This window comes from Theropithecus gelada, chromosome 4 (genome assembly GCF_003255815.1).
Source record: "Theropithecus gelada isolate Dixy chromosome 4, Tgel_1.0, whole genome shotgun sequence".
NCBI lineage: Eukaryota > Metazoa > Chordata > Mammalia > Primates > Cercopithecidae > Theropithecus > Theropithecus gelada.
The window spans coordinates 107,290,792-107,304,764 of record NC_037671.1 but is presented as its reverse complement, the minus strand read 5'-3'; the positions used below and the strand labels follow the sequence as shown (position 1 = coordinate 107,304,764).

Here is a 13,973-nt window from a genome sequence, read left to right as displayed (position 1 = left end):
AGAAAAATAACACCTATTGTAGGTGAACAATGCCCTACTGACTAAAATGAAGTTTAGACATCACACTTTCTACAAACAGAGGACATAAGCTTTTAGAACCTGAAGGCTTGAGCTAAACTGTTTCTTTCCCCGGGCAAGACACCTGGCTTTTTTTTTTTTTTTTCCCCCCAAAAAACCCTCTTCCCTAAGGAAACCCCACTTTCAGCTCGGTTCCCTCAAGGTCTTCACAAGGCCTGACAAAGAGCCCTTTAAAGTACTAACTAGAGTCACAGGTAAAGACAAGCTGGAGCGCACGGAGATGGCCAGATCCCAATAGCAGGGCGCAGCACTCACTTGAGCATCCCGTGGTGTTCCGCATGCCACACCTGGATCCGGTCCTCCCACTGGTCCCTGCTAAGTTTGTGCTGGTCCATGACTCTGGAATGCAAAAGGAAACAGCACTGTCATCCTTAAGGGCTGTGACAGGTAAGGAAGGAGGACCACTTACCACTCACACTCAAACCCTTACTTTCCATTCAAATCAATCAATCCCAAAGAGCTTTGGTTTCTATTTCCTGATGTGTAGCATTTCTATTCATGACGATTAATCTGGAAGACCAAGCGTTTTGAACAAGAACTCAGGCTGGAAAAACTAAGAAGGTATTTTAAGTGGCCTTTTCTTCCAAATGGGGTCATTTTTGTGACCACCAGTAAATAAAAACAGATTTCACAGGGGCCAACCTATCATAAACCAGGAGGAGCTAAGCAGTCAGGTCGAGAAGTTTGCTATGTTGCTGCGCTCCCACAGGACACGGCTGTGCTTTAGTTCCCGTGAGGAATGGCAGCTCGCCTTCCCTGGCTATGTTTCAGGTCGCTGGTCAGTGCCTTAATGACTAGAGTCCCAGCGTGAAGGAGCACTTGACACTGGCAAAGTCCCTGTGTTTCTAATGTAATCGCTTCTCCCTACCGAGTATGGCATGACTGCTCCTGCCCAGGCCAGGTCACCCTGTGCTCACCTTTGAGGGATCAGCCTCTCAGAGCTGAGGTACCCAGACTTGTGCACTTCTTTGTTGTAGTCCCCAAACTTGGCCTGCACAGCGTAGGACCCCAAGAGCACGGCAGTCTCAGGGGGGCAGTAGATCTCGTCGCTAAGGATTCCCTCCTTCACTTGGAGGAAGAAAAGTTTCTGGGTGATGTCCTGGATGAGCTCCTCAGCCACATCTTCAGGAAAGAACTTGGCCCGGAACTTGAACTGGAGGGGATTCTCCTTCCTGACCTCCTGGGCAGACACCTGGACAAAGCAAGCCACACTCTCGACACAAATCCGGAAGACGAAGGCCCACTGTCCCCAACACAGGCTTCTAACCAAGACTCAATGGGGCCCTCAGGCCAGTCTTCAGGAGATAATGTCTATTCTTAATCTTTTTAGCATTCCAGACAAAAAATGGTTAGTCAAAAGGCCAGATATGGTGACTCATGCCTATAATCCCAGTGCTTTGGGAGGCCAAGGCAGGAAGATCACTTGGGTCCAGGAGTTTGAGACCAGCCTGGGCAACGTAGAAGAGATCCCATCTCTACAACATTTAAAAAAAAAAGTTAGCTGGGGATGGTGGTGCATGCTTATAGTCCCAGTTACTCAAGAAGCTGAGCAGAAGGAACCCTGGAGCTCAGGAGTTCGAGACTGCAGTGAGCTATGATGGCGCCACCGCACTCCAGCCTGGGTGACCGAGCAAGACCCTGTCTCTTCTTAAAAAACAACGAACTAACAAAAACAAAAAATAGGCCGGGCGCAGTGGCTCACACCTGTAATCCCAGCACTTTGGGAGGCTGAGGTGGGCGGACCACGAGGTCAGGAGTTCGAGACCAGCCTAACCAACATGGTGAAACCCCATCTCTACTAAAAATACAAAAAAATTAGCCGGGCATGGTGGCATGTAGCTGTAGTCCCAGCTACTTGGGAGGCTGAGGCAGAAGAATCGCTTGAACCCGGGAGGTGGAGGTTGCAGTGAGCCAAGATCACGCCACTGCACTCCAGCCTGGGCGACAGAGCAAGGCTCCATCTCAAAACAACAACAACAAAAACAAACAAACAAACAAACAAACAAGTACTATCACACTCTTGCACTCAGCTGGAAATCAAAGCTACTGCCTCACTAAGCCCCAGTCCTCATGGGATGATGCTATCAATCCTAGAGAACTCAAATTTGGAAATGACTCCCACAGTGACCTGGAATCTGGCCACATGCCAATAGGGCCCTGGACCCCAAAGCTTACTCTTAAGAATTCCTCCTGTTCCTCCACTCTTCCCCACCTCCCATTATCTTTCTAACTTGTTGCTGTGACTTGGGAGGACAGTAGGGGTTTCGAAAAAAAGGATAATTTTCAAAGAGTTTGAAGAAAAACTGTTTATGTTACTACTTTTCTTTATGGTTGGTTAATGGAATTATCCAATCTTTAAAGTTGGAAGATAATCTGTCACAGGTTCACACAAAGCAATAACAGGTTCTTACGAAATAGTGGATGATTCACAGTTTATAAGATTAACAATCTCATTCAAAAAAACTAAGGTCAACTAAAAGCTATGCAATTAGCCATCATGTGCTCCGATGAGTGAGCTGTATGGAGAAATGCCAGAATCTGATTTCCAATCGATATCCCCATTTACTGGAAACTTGCAACCATTTTTGTCTGTAAAAACTTTTACACAAACAAAAAGGAACAGAAAACAAGAGACAGGGTGAGTTGCTCCCGTTTCCTTATCAACAAAGCAGACCAACACTCAATCCACAGTCTGTAAATAGTTAACCCTGACTTACCTTCTTATCCAGCTTCAGCCAGGTAGGAAATCCTTTATTATCCACATACTGGAGGCCAAAGTACCACACTTCCCGGAGGCCGATAGTCTTTACCACCTGCATGAGAGAGAGAGGCCCAACAGTCATGAGAAACTCACTCAAAAGGGCAACAGCTTTTGGCTGTCATTCATCACATGGTCTAGCAGAGTCCCCAGGAAACCAGGACATCTGCTCAGTCCAACCACTGGGCAACACCTGTTTAGCACTCTCTCAAATAACTTGTTAGTAACCGAGGCTATTATCTCAAAGCCATGAACAACTTATTTTTAATACAAATTTGAGCAGATTCAGGGTTCTACCTTCAAATCTTAGAAAACCTCACTCCTACTCCTTTGTACTCCAGGATGCTCTCCTGCATGAAATTCACCAGGTATGGCCAGCACACACGGAACCATGGGAGCCCACAACCCCCCAGCGAACAGTGCAGTGGGTGCATCGCTGCCCATCAGGTGTGCTCATGTGGAAGACTCAAGTATCCAGCACCACACTTGAGCGTCCTCTGGCTGCCTGCCTCTGCCTCTCAGCCAGCTGGCCCAGGGGTCTGACTTACTAGGAACAGGGACAAAGAAGTCCTAGGAAACGTAGGAAAACAGGCAGTGGCAGACTTCTGGGACGGAAGGGTGTCAATGCACAGGGGTGCCCAGAGGAACCTGCATCTTATAGGCCTCCAGAAATGGGACATTCTGATGTAGCAGAGGTAGAATCCTGACCCTAGGTCGCAGCAAGGATTTCACGTTTTCAAGTCCCTGTTGTGCATTACAGAGGAGTCCTGAGCTGCTTATTCTCATGAGTGTCTTAGAAACAGATAGTCAAACTTGCCGTGGACACTTGTTGAACATCATCTAAACCGAGTCTCAGACAAGTTTGACTATTTACATATATATAGATGTGTAATTTAAAATCCCATGATATATAATGTTAAACTTTAAAAAAAAAATGCTACCATCCTTCAAATACATGGTTTCTATCATATTTAATGCCAAAGAGGGTTGAATACATTAGAAATGACAACTCAGGTATACAGAACATTTGCTTAAAGTAAACCCTAAAATTCCAAATTAACTCCTGCTCTGGGCCTGTTTCTTCATCTGAAGGGTACAGGGAGGCCAGAGGCTCCCTAAAGCCCTAGGAGTCTGTTTATTAAATGCCCAAGACTGACCTGTTCTTTCCCTCTTCCCACTCACCCAAAGGGGATGGGGGCAGGCTGTAACCAAGCTGCTTCATCACGGAATGATAGAAGAAACATTTAGACTTTTTATGCAATGCTTTGCTCCCAAGTCTTTTGCGAAACCTATGTTTTTTGTTTTTGTGGTAGCAAAGCACAGAGAAAAATGAATTCAAAGACCAGGTTTCTGTATACAGTCTTGCTAATGTCTTGTTCCTCACAAGCCTCCATCTTATCACTGATATGAAACCTGCCTAGCCTTCCTCTCTGGGTTGTTTCAAAGTTGCACAAGAGGTTGGGCGCAGTGGCTCACGTCTGTAATCCCAGCACTTTGGGAGGCTGAGGCGGGAGGAACACAAGGTCAGGGGGGTTTGAGACCAGCCTGATCAACATGGTGAAACCTGGTCTCTACTAGAAATAGCCAGGCATGGTGGCACGAGCTTGTAATCCCAGCTACTCAGGAGGCTGAGGCAGGAGATTCACTTGAACCCAGGAGGCAGAGGTCGCAGTGAACCGAGATTGCGCCACTGCACTCCATCCTGGGCAACTGAGACTCCATCAAAAAAAAAAAAAAAAAAGTTACACAAGAAAACTCCACATGCCTAAGAAATTGCTTGCCCTCTGATGCCATCCTTCACTTCATCCACCCAACTGCAGCCTCAGCCTGCACATCTGAACCAGTTAGAAATAATCTTTTGTCCACTTGACTTCCACTTGACATAACTGTCAGGCTCTCGCTGATTTTCAGGGTCACAGCTCAGGATCCTCTTCTGCATCTGCTATGCCGTGGCCATCCCCCTTCCACAGGGCAAATCACAGAACCCGTAGCCATACCATGCAGTCCAAACGAGAGCCTACCTCTCTCAGCAAGGCCTGTCCCTGGCTGCCCTAACCTGCGCGCACCTTCCTGGCAGGAATTTTCCATCAATCTCCAGGATAACTATGCTCAGAGTGTGTTTCAGAATCCTACTGCTCACACAATGCATTCCCCAAAGGGACACGTTAGAATTAAGCAATCTTCCTCTCTTCAGTCCACTCTAAAAATCAATCCATAGGTCATCCCTACAAGGAAAAAGCCAACATTCCTAGAAAAACACCCCTCGCCATTCCCTTCATTGGTGAATCCTGACACACCATGGGTGGAGAGTCTCAACATTCGTGTCTACTCCCTAACCCTGCCTCAGTGGTGTTTGGTTTTGTTTGTTTTGGTTTGGTTTGTGAGCCAGGGTCTTAAACTGTTGCCCAGGCTGGAGTACAGTGGTACGATCTTGGCTCAATGCAGCCTCAACCTTCTGGGTTCAAGCGATTCTCCGACCTCAGCCACCTGAGTAGCTGAGACTACAGGCGTGTGCCACAACGCCTGGCTAGTTTTTAAATTTTTTGTAGATATAGGTTTTTGCCATGTTGCCCAGGCTGGTAGCCTACAGGAGACTGGGCTCAAGCAATCCTCCCGCCTTGACCTTCCAAAGTGCTGGGCTCAGTGGTGTTTTAAATGGCAGATTTTTAGGAAAGAAAAGGTGGGAGATATCTATTTAACTCAATCTCAAGCAACAGTTGGAGCAGCTCCTCCCCACTCAGGAGCTTCTGGCATGGGGGGGCTGGCTTATCAAGACACCTGGGCTGCAGTCCAGCCCTGGCTCTGTCCCTCAACGTGGCAGCTGGCCCTGGGTGTTCTCCATCACACTGAAGCCCTGGACTAGGACCCAGGAGTAAAGCAAAAGCACTCCAGGGCTTGACGCTGGGGTGGGGGGCGCTGCAGGTGAGAGCTGAGTAACAAAGGGGTATTGGGGGAGGAGAGCTGATTACTTTACCTCCAATCTCTTTCAAGCTATTCCCTTCGAGACCTTATTTTCAGTGACATCCAGGTCCAGGAATGAGCTTTCCATCAGAAATTTCTCCATAACTATGACCTAGTTTTTCCACTTATCCTAGGGCTCCCAACCCTGCTTTAAAGTTTTTGCTCGAGAAGGTCTCATTTATAGGTAAGAACTCAGGCTCCAGGAGGCTAACCAAGGGACATACTGGCAGAACCAACACCAGAAGCCAGGGCCCTACGCAAGTGTGCTGTACAGGGTTCAGCCGGCAGCACTCAACTTATTTCAGGATTCTCTTTCAGCAGAAACTTTTAAATTTTTACCCCAAGTCCAGCCTCACCCAGAGTAGTAAATATCTTTATCCCTACCAGGTGAGGCAGACCCAGGAAATGACCTCAAAATAAAGTGGAAGCTGTCATGATGATCGGCCACTGGCACTGCACTTACTCTGGGGGCGTCCACCTGGGCACATTCTGGCACCTGCATGTTCTGCTGCACGGAGCCAGCCCACTGCTGCTGGGCGCTCCTTTTCGGAGTGAGAGGGAGATATGATCAAGCATGGGTGGAGTCTCCTGTGGTCTAAGTGTGCTAAAATTCTCCCTCCTAGGTCTCCCAATCACCACCCACTCTAATTTCTGGGTTTGGTGCTAGAACACAGAATATCACTTCTACCAGTAGGGCTCCTCGGGATGGTTCAAAGGACTTGTAACTCACACCTGGCCCTGCTCCTCTACTGGCCCCAGAGAAGAATCCATTTAGTCCAGAAAATAAGATCTTGCTTTCTTTAGAACTTAGAACTGCTCCACAGAAAAGTTATCATAGCCTTCATGGTGGCTCACCAGTCTTACTGAAACTGAACTCCATGTCTCACGAGGAATACGCAGCAATGGGGAATCATTCCGGGCCGCCCATCTCAAGAAAGAGTCTTCGCTGGCACCTGAGTGAGCTCACAGACGCTGAGAGCGGGCTGGATGGGGCTTGCGGTGACTTGCGTTACTGACTACTGCCACAAAGGTCCTTTCCACTCCACGACCTCTGGCCCACTTAGTTCACAAAGTCAAGCAGGGAAACAGGAGCGAGAGGCGAGGGAAGAGGACTGTTTTCTAATATAAACCATAAGGTGAGATCTAGTAGCTCTATACATTTCCGTCTGAGGGGGTCACTTATAATAAAACGTGTTCAAAAAGCTTTTTACCAAAAATGAGCATTCTTTAGTGGGGTATGGCTGCTGGAGTGGAATATCTAAAGTCTTTTCTTAAGAAACAGAAAACATTGTTAAATATCAAAAAAGATAAGAGAGATCAAAGAGTCTGACGTTTTGAAACTGTGAGGTGTTGGACGGGTGCCGCCCTGGTGCCTTGCCATGCACAGGGCACTGCTGTACATGTCGCAAAGCTGGTTCTGCGGTGAACTACAGGAGAGAGTTGTAAATAACACAAGCGCAGCAAGCTAAGGCAATCTTGTCTGTTGGCTATTTGTGCAGCCCACAGGCTAAGAATGGGTTTACATTTTTTCAATGGTGGTGATGGGGAAATTACATAAAAATATCAGTGCCCGGCCAGGCACAGTGGCTCAAACCTGTAATCCCAGGACTTTGGGAGGATGAGGTGGGCAGATCACAAGGTCAGGAGAGAGAGGCCATCCTGGCTAACACAACGAAACCCCGTCTCTACTAAAAAATACAAAAAAAATTAGCTGGGCGTGGTGGTGGGCACCTGTAGTCCCAGCTACTCAGGAGGCTGAGGCAGGAGAATGGCGTGAACCCTTGCAGTGAGCCAATGTCGTGCCACTGTGCCACTGCACTCCAGCCTGGGCGACAGAGCGAGACTCTGTCTCAAAAAAAAAAAAAAAAAAATCAGTGTCCACACAGAGCTTGACTAGAAAACAGTCATGCTTGAATATTCACGTGTTTATGGCTGCTCTCAATACTACAATGGCAGAGCTGAGTAGTTATGACAGCAACTGTGTGGGCTGCAAGTCTAAAATATTTACTCTCCAGCCATATGCAGAAAAAGACTTCTGACCTGTGCTATAAAAATACTAAATAGGCCAGGTGTGGTGGCTCACACCCGTAATCCCAGCACTTTGGGAGGCCACGATGGGCGGATCACGAGGTCCGGAGATTGAGACCATCCTGGCTAACATGGTGAAACCCCGTCTCTACTAAAAATACAAAAATTAGCCGGGTACGGTGGCGGGCGCCTGTACTCCCAGCTACTCGGGAGGCTGAGGCAGGAGAATGGCGTGAACCCGAGAGGCGGAGCTTGCAGTGAGTGGAGACTGCGCCACTGCACTCCAGCCTGGGCGACAGAGGGAGACTCTGTCTTAAAAAAAAACAACAAAAAACTCAATAATGGTTTTTAGTCACTCCTTGACTGGAAAAAATCCAAGCCATTAAGACTGTATTTGGGCTGAGCGTGGGCTCACACCTGTAATCCCAGCACTCTGGGAGGCTGAGGCAGGTGGATCACTTGAGTTCAGGAGTTCAAGACCAGCCTGGCAAACATGGAGAAACTCCATCTCTATTAAAAATACAAAAATTAGCAGGGCATGGTAGCCTGCGCCTGTAATCCCAGCTATTGTGGAGGCTCATGCAGGAGAATTGCTTGAACCTGGGAGACAGAGGTTGCAGTGAGCCGAGATAGCACCACTGCACTCCAGCCTAGGCAACAGAATGAGACTCAGTCTCAAAGGAAAAAAAAAAAAACGAAACTGTATTTGGAGCAGCTGTTATTAGGGAAAAAAGTATTTAATAAATAAATAGTAATATCACTAATAAATACTTGATTTAAAAAAAAATCTTCCAATTTTAAAAAATGAATTTTTTCTCTAAATCTTCATTTCTTCTTTTCATAGATGTTCAGGTATGACCACTTAGAAATGAGAAGATGCACCAACTGCTGAGACAACTAAGGTTCACTCATCCACGCAGTGAGAGGGGTTCTACTCTGGAGGTGGAGGCGGCTGGGGGTAGGAAGCTGCATCTCTAACACAGGGTGAGAGACACATAGGCCAGCACACCTCCTTACACTGACAAGCACAATCACTCTGTTCAGCCCTTTGCTTCCATGCCTGGTAACACACTGAATCCACCTGGCTTTATACAACAGATAGCTGTGTGCTTTCATACACCTCCTAGGCATGATATACGTGTCTATTAATGCATTTTATAATGCTATCATGAAATACTTTCACCTTTTAAAAGATCCTTCTCATCTATTACCTCAAGTGAGTAAAACAAGGTAATATGCTTAGCAAACAAAATAATTGAAATGTTGCAAAACAATTTTTTTTGTAGATAGAGTTAAATCTCAAGTTCAGAGACCAACCTGATCAAAAAGCTGTTTTCCAGTTGTATTTGGCTGGATTGCAAACTCCAGCTCTGCATCCATGGTGGTAACTCGGACATTGATCTGAAAAACAGAATGAAAACAAATTACGCTTAACTGAGTATTCTTTTCTTCTGATAACCTCCTGCACCTTCTACATAAGCTGCTCCTCAGTGTGGCAATGGCACATGCCTGACATCAGTTCCCGTGCTAGTCAGGAAGCCACACACCACTCCTGACTGCAGATGGCTGGGGACATCTCAGCAGGCGTACAGTGTGAACCAAACGCAGCCTCTTTGCTTTAATAAAGCATACTGACACTTAGGTGTAAGCAGTTTTTCTCTTCTCTTTGAGACAGGGTCTTGCTCTGTCACCCAAGCTGGAGCGCAGTGGCGCGGTAACAGCTCACTATAGTCCTGACCTCCCAGGCTCACATGAACGCCTCCCACCGCAGCCTCTTGAGTAGCTGGCACTATAGGTGTCACCATGACCAGCTCGTTTTTTTTTTTTTCTTAAAACTTTTTGTAGCGACGGGGTCTCACTATGTCGCCTAGGCTGGTCTTGAGCTCCTAGGCTCAAGCAAGCCTTCCATCTCAGCCTTCCATAGTGCTGAGATTACAGACATGGGTCACCTTGCCCAACCTAAGCAGTTTTTTTTAAAAAAAACAATAGTTTAACCTATTTCTCCATGCACCATCTCATATGAGCCTTACGACAGCCAAAGGAGGCAGGAGGGCTCCCGAGGGGCACCAAGGGAGTCAGACAAGGGAAGAGAGAAAGAGCTTTGTACCATAAGTTTTGAAGCAACCTTAGAAACCATAGTGAGAGACAAAGGATGAAATGTCCAAAGACACATCAAAGATGGATTATGTAGTGATATTAAATTATAATTATGAAAATAGAAACTGGGCAAATTGCTTCTGAAATCAAAAATATGACAAGCAATACTCTCTCAATGCAAATGTGAGATCTATTTAGACAAGAGATGAAAAATAAAATGTAAAAATGGAAATAGTATCAGGATGGCGAGACACAGAACTGAGGAGATAGAGACGGGAGGGCCTTAAAATATTTCTAATGTTGCCATGTAGCTGTTTTAAAAAAAAACAAACAAACAAAAAAAAAAACACAGTCGGGTGCCATTGACTCACACCTGTAATCCCAGCACTTTGGGAGGCTGAGGCAGGTGGACCACTTGAGGTCAGAAGTTCAAGACCAGCCTGACCAACATGGTGAAGCCCTATCTCTATTAAAAATACAAAAACTTAGCCGGGAGCGGTGGCGGACGCCTGTAGTCCCAGCTACTCGGGAGGCTGAGGCAGGAGAATGGCGTGAACCCAGGAGGCGGAGCTTGCAGTGAGCTGAGATCGCGCCACTGCACTCCAGCCTGGGCAACAGAGCGAGACTCCGTCTCAAAAAAAAAAAAAAAAAAAAATACAAAACTAGCTGGGCATGGTGGCACACGCCTGTAGTCCCAGCTACTCGGGAGGCTGAGGCAGGAGAATTGCTTGATCCCAGAAGGCGGAGGTTGCAGTGAGTCAAAACTGTGCCACTGCACTCCAGCCTGGGCAACTGAGCGAGACTCCATCTCAAAACAAAAACAAAAAAACACAGTAACAACAAAACAATCCACTTACATCAAGGTAGTTTTCAAATTTATCACTTGAGGAAACCCAGATTTACTAAAGCATATGAAAAACACTCAAATTTGGCTACTTTATGTCACTGTCCCAAAGGAAAATAGTAGAGCCACAAAGCAACTATAATGCTTAATATTAAGAAATGCTTGCTTCTCACCATTGTCAAGTGAAATATACAGAAGCTAGAGAGATACCTATCCTGGATTCTTCCTAACGCAGGTATAAATGTAATGAGGACATATTACCTGTGCCAGGATTTGGCAACAGAGGTTTTGTTATCCAGCCAGGGCACCAGAAATATTAAGCACTCACCAAATGTCACTTCCTACTTCAGGAACCACCTGCCCCACCTCCACCCCTGTCCCAATAACATTTAAGACTGTGATGATTGAGAGATCCTCTGATATACATCCAATATGCCTTAAAGGCTCCCTGACTGGTATAACAAGTACAGAAGTATTGTTTTCCAGGTCTTGTTTTAAAAGTTTTCTCCACAATTCCAAGTCCAGAAGTTAAAGAACTCAAGTTTACTGAGAGGAAACCAGACCTGTTTTAAAGTCTTTAATCATACTAAAATATAAAAACCTACTTTTCTTTCATTTCCTGCTGGCAATTTTTTTAAAATCACAAAATGGCTGTTATGAAGCATGAAATAAAGCATGCATTTCTCTCAATTATGGTTCCAAGGGCCTGTATTAGAGATGGGAAAACCAGCCCCAAGTCAAATATTTCAATAACAAATGCAGCTCCAGCTACATACACAGAAGCCAACAATGACATACCACACTCAAAACTAAAGTGAGGGGCATTCGCTCACAAATGCAGAGCCCTGGGTATGCCTTTCTTTCTCTGCTATCTACTGGTTCAGAAGTGGAACCCCAAGTACAATTAGAACTGAAGGCCACTACCTGGTTAGGACAAAGACAAATGACCAGAGTCCATGCACACGATATTTCAGACTCCTTTTTTTTTTTTTGAGACGGCATCTTACTCTGTCGCCCAGGCTGGAGTGCAGTCGTGCGATCTCGGCTAATTGCAAGCTCCGTCGCCCGGGTTCACGCCATTCTCCTGCCTCAGCCTCCCGAGTAGCTGGGACTACAGGTGCCCACCACCACGCCCAGCTAATTTTTTGTATTTTTAGTAGAGACAGGGTTTCACCATGTTAGCCAGGATGGTCTCGATCTCCTACATTCATATATGTATACATAGGGCAGGCTCTACAATCTGTATCTTTACATAGAGATTGAGAAGATACTCATAAGATCTCAACAGGTAAATGAACACTATGTTAATGAGCTGCTTTAAGTTAAAGGGCTGTCTGTTACTTGATTAGTCATTAGGCTACTAGTGTTTCCCACTGGGGGTGCTCTTGTCATTCTGGACAGCAGAAGTATTCATTCTGCAAGACTATCCCAAGCACTCAGGAACGTTTAGCATCCTTAAGCCATCCAATGACTGAGTGTCCCCAGTCATTGGAACATCTAAAAGCAACCCCATCCACATACACATTGCCAAATGCTCTATGGGGAAAAGGGAGGAGATCCTCCCCAGATTAAGGACCACAGCACAGCACTGCCTTAACCTACTGCATGATAAACAGTTCCATGATAAACAGTTCCATGTTTAGAAAGACAATTATGGATAAAATAATGTGCTGCAATACAGCATATGCATTCACCGAAGTTTAAAATGAGACATTCACTGAGATGACAGAACCATTTACATACATACTTTGTCTACTTATCCAAGGGCTTGGAAAAACAAAAAACAAAAAAAAAACAGACTTTGGGGCCAGGTGCAGCGGTTCACCCCTGTAATCCTAGCACTTTGGGAGGCCAAGGCAGGTGGCTCACTTGAGGTCAGGCGTTCAAGACCAGCCTGGCCAACATAGTGAAACCCCATCTCTACTAAAAATACAAAAAGTAGCTGGGCGTGATGGCACGTACCTGTACATAGTCCCAGCTACTTGGGAGGCTGAGGCAGGAGAAGTGCTTGAACCTGGGAGGCAGAGGTTGCAGTGAACAAGATCGCGCCACTGCACTCCAGCCTGGGCGATAGAGCAAGACTCAAAAACACCACCAGCACCAGCACTACCACGCTTCAGCAACTGAGAAAACACATCTAAATCCCAATTTTCCATTTTGTTATCAGGGTGTTAGGCTTCCCTAGTCAGCAACTGTTTTTCTCAACATATTTGAATGCCAGCTGGTTCTTGTATCTTCAACAGTGCCACAGGAATAAGGGGGGACTGGGACTGTATGAATCTGATACACGCAAGGATTGTTCCACAAAAAACTCAAGTCCATGGGCTTAAATACACCGCCACACAAATCCAAACTATGTGCAAAGACTGGAGAAAAAGAGCACGTGGTTTGCAGTTTTTATTATCTTAGTAATTCCCCTTAGATTACACACTGTTATCAAAAACTGTGTTCGGTGAAGGCAACGCAATCACATGTGTGGTACAGGTGTGTGTATAGTAAGCAGTTAGTCATCTAAGATCTACCCAAAAAAGAGCAATATTTCTATCAGGTTGGCCAAAATATTAAAAACTTTTTAAAGTTATGCTTTGCTTGGGGGTGGTGGTGGTGATTTAAGTTTAATTTTACTCCTGTACCACTCCCCAGACAAAAAGAACCATGTGGTTGACGGTGCAGATGAAGTTAATGAAAAACCAATACTGTCTCTACTCTCCCTTTGCTTAATAATCTACTCTTTAAAAAATTCTAGGCCAGGCGCAGTGGCTCATGCCTGTAATCACAGCACTCTGGGGGGCCAAGGCAGGCAGATCACTTGAGGTCAGGAGTTCAAGACCAGCCTGGCCAACATGGTAAAACCCCATCTCTACTAAAAATACAAAAATTAGCCAAGTGTGATGGCACACACTTGTAATCCCAGCTACTCAGGAGACTGAGGAGAGAGAATTGCTTCAATCCAGGAGGCAGAGGTCCAGTGAGCCAAGATCACGCCACTGCACTCCAGCCTAGATGACAGGGTGAGATTCCATTGTAAAAAATAAATAAGTAATTTTATTTGTCAGCCAGGTATAATGGCTCAGGCCTGTAATCACAGCCCTTTGGGGAGCCAAGGCAGGAGGATCTCAAGGCGAGGAGTTTGAGACCACCCTGGGCAACACAGTGAGAACCCGTCTCTAACTTTTAAAAACTTCAAAAAAATTTGTGTTATTACAA

General features: G+C 45.9%; 1 protein-coding gene across 2 annotated transcripts in view; it reads right to left on the bottom strand.

Moving 5' to 3' along the window:
• EZR (ezrin) overlaps window positions 1–13,973 on the bottom strand; it is a 52,515-nt gene that overhangs the window by 14,435 nt on the left and 24,107 nt on the right. The window contains exons 3-6 of one of the 2 annotated variants that reach the window (XM_025382179.1): window positions 9,143–9,226; window positions 2,796–2,891; window positions 996–1,270; window positions 334–417 (exon numbers count right to left, since the gene is read on the bottom strand). In XM_025382179.1, the coding sequence (XP_025237964.1) occupies window positions 334–417; window positions 996–1,270; window positions 2,796–2,891; window positions 9,143–9,226 (539 nt within the window). The remainder of the gene's footprint in view (window positions 1–333; window positions 418–995; window positions 1,271–2,795; window positions 2,892–9,142; window positions 9,227–13,973) is intronic. The other variant, XM_025382180.1, reaches the window with a different exon arrangement.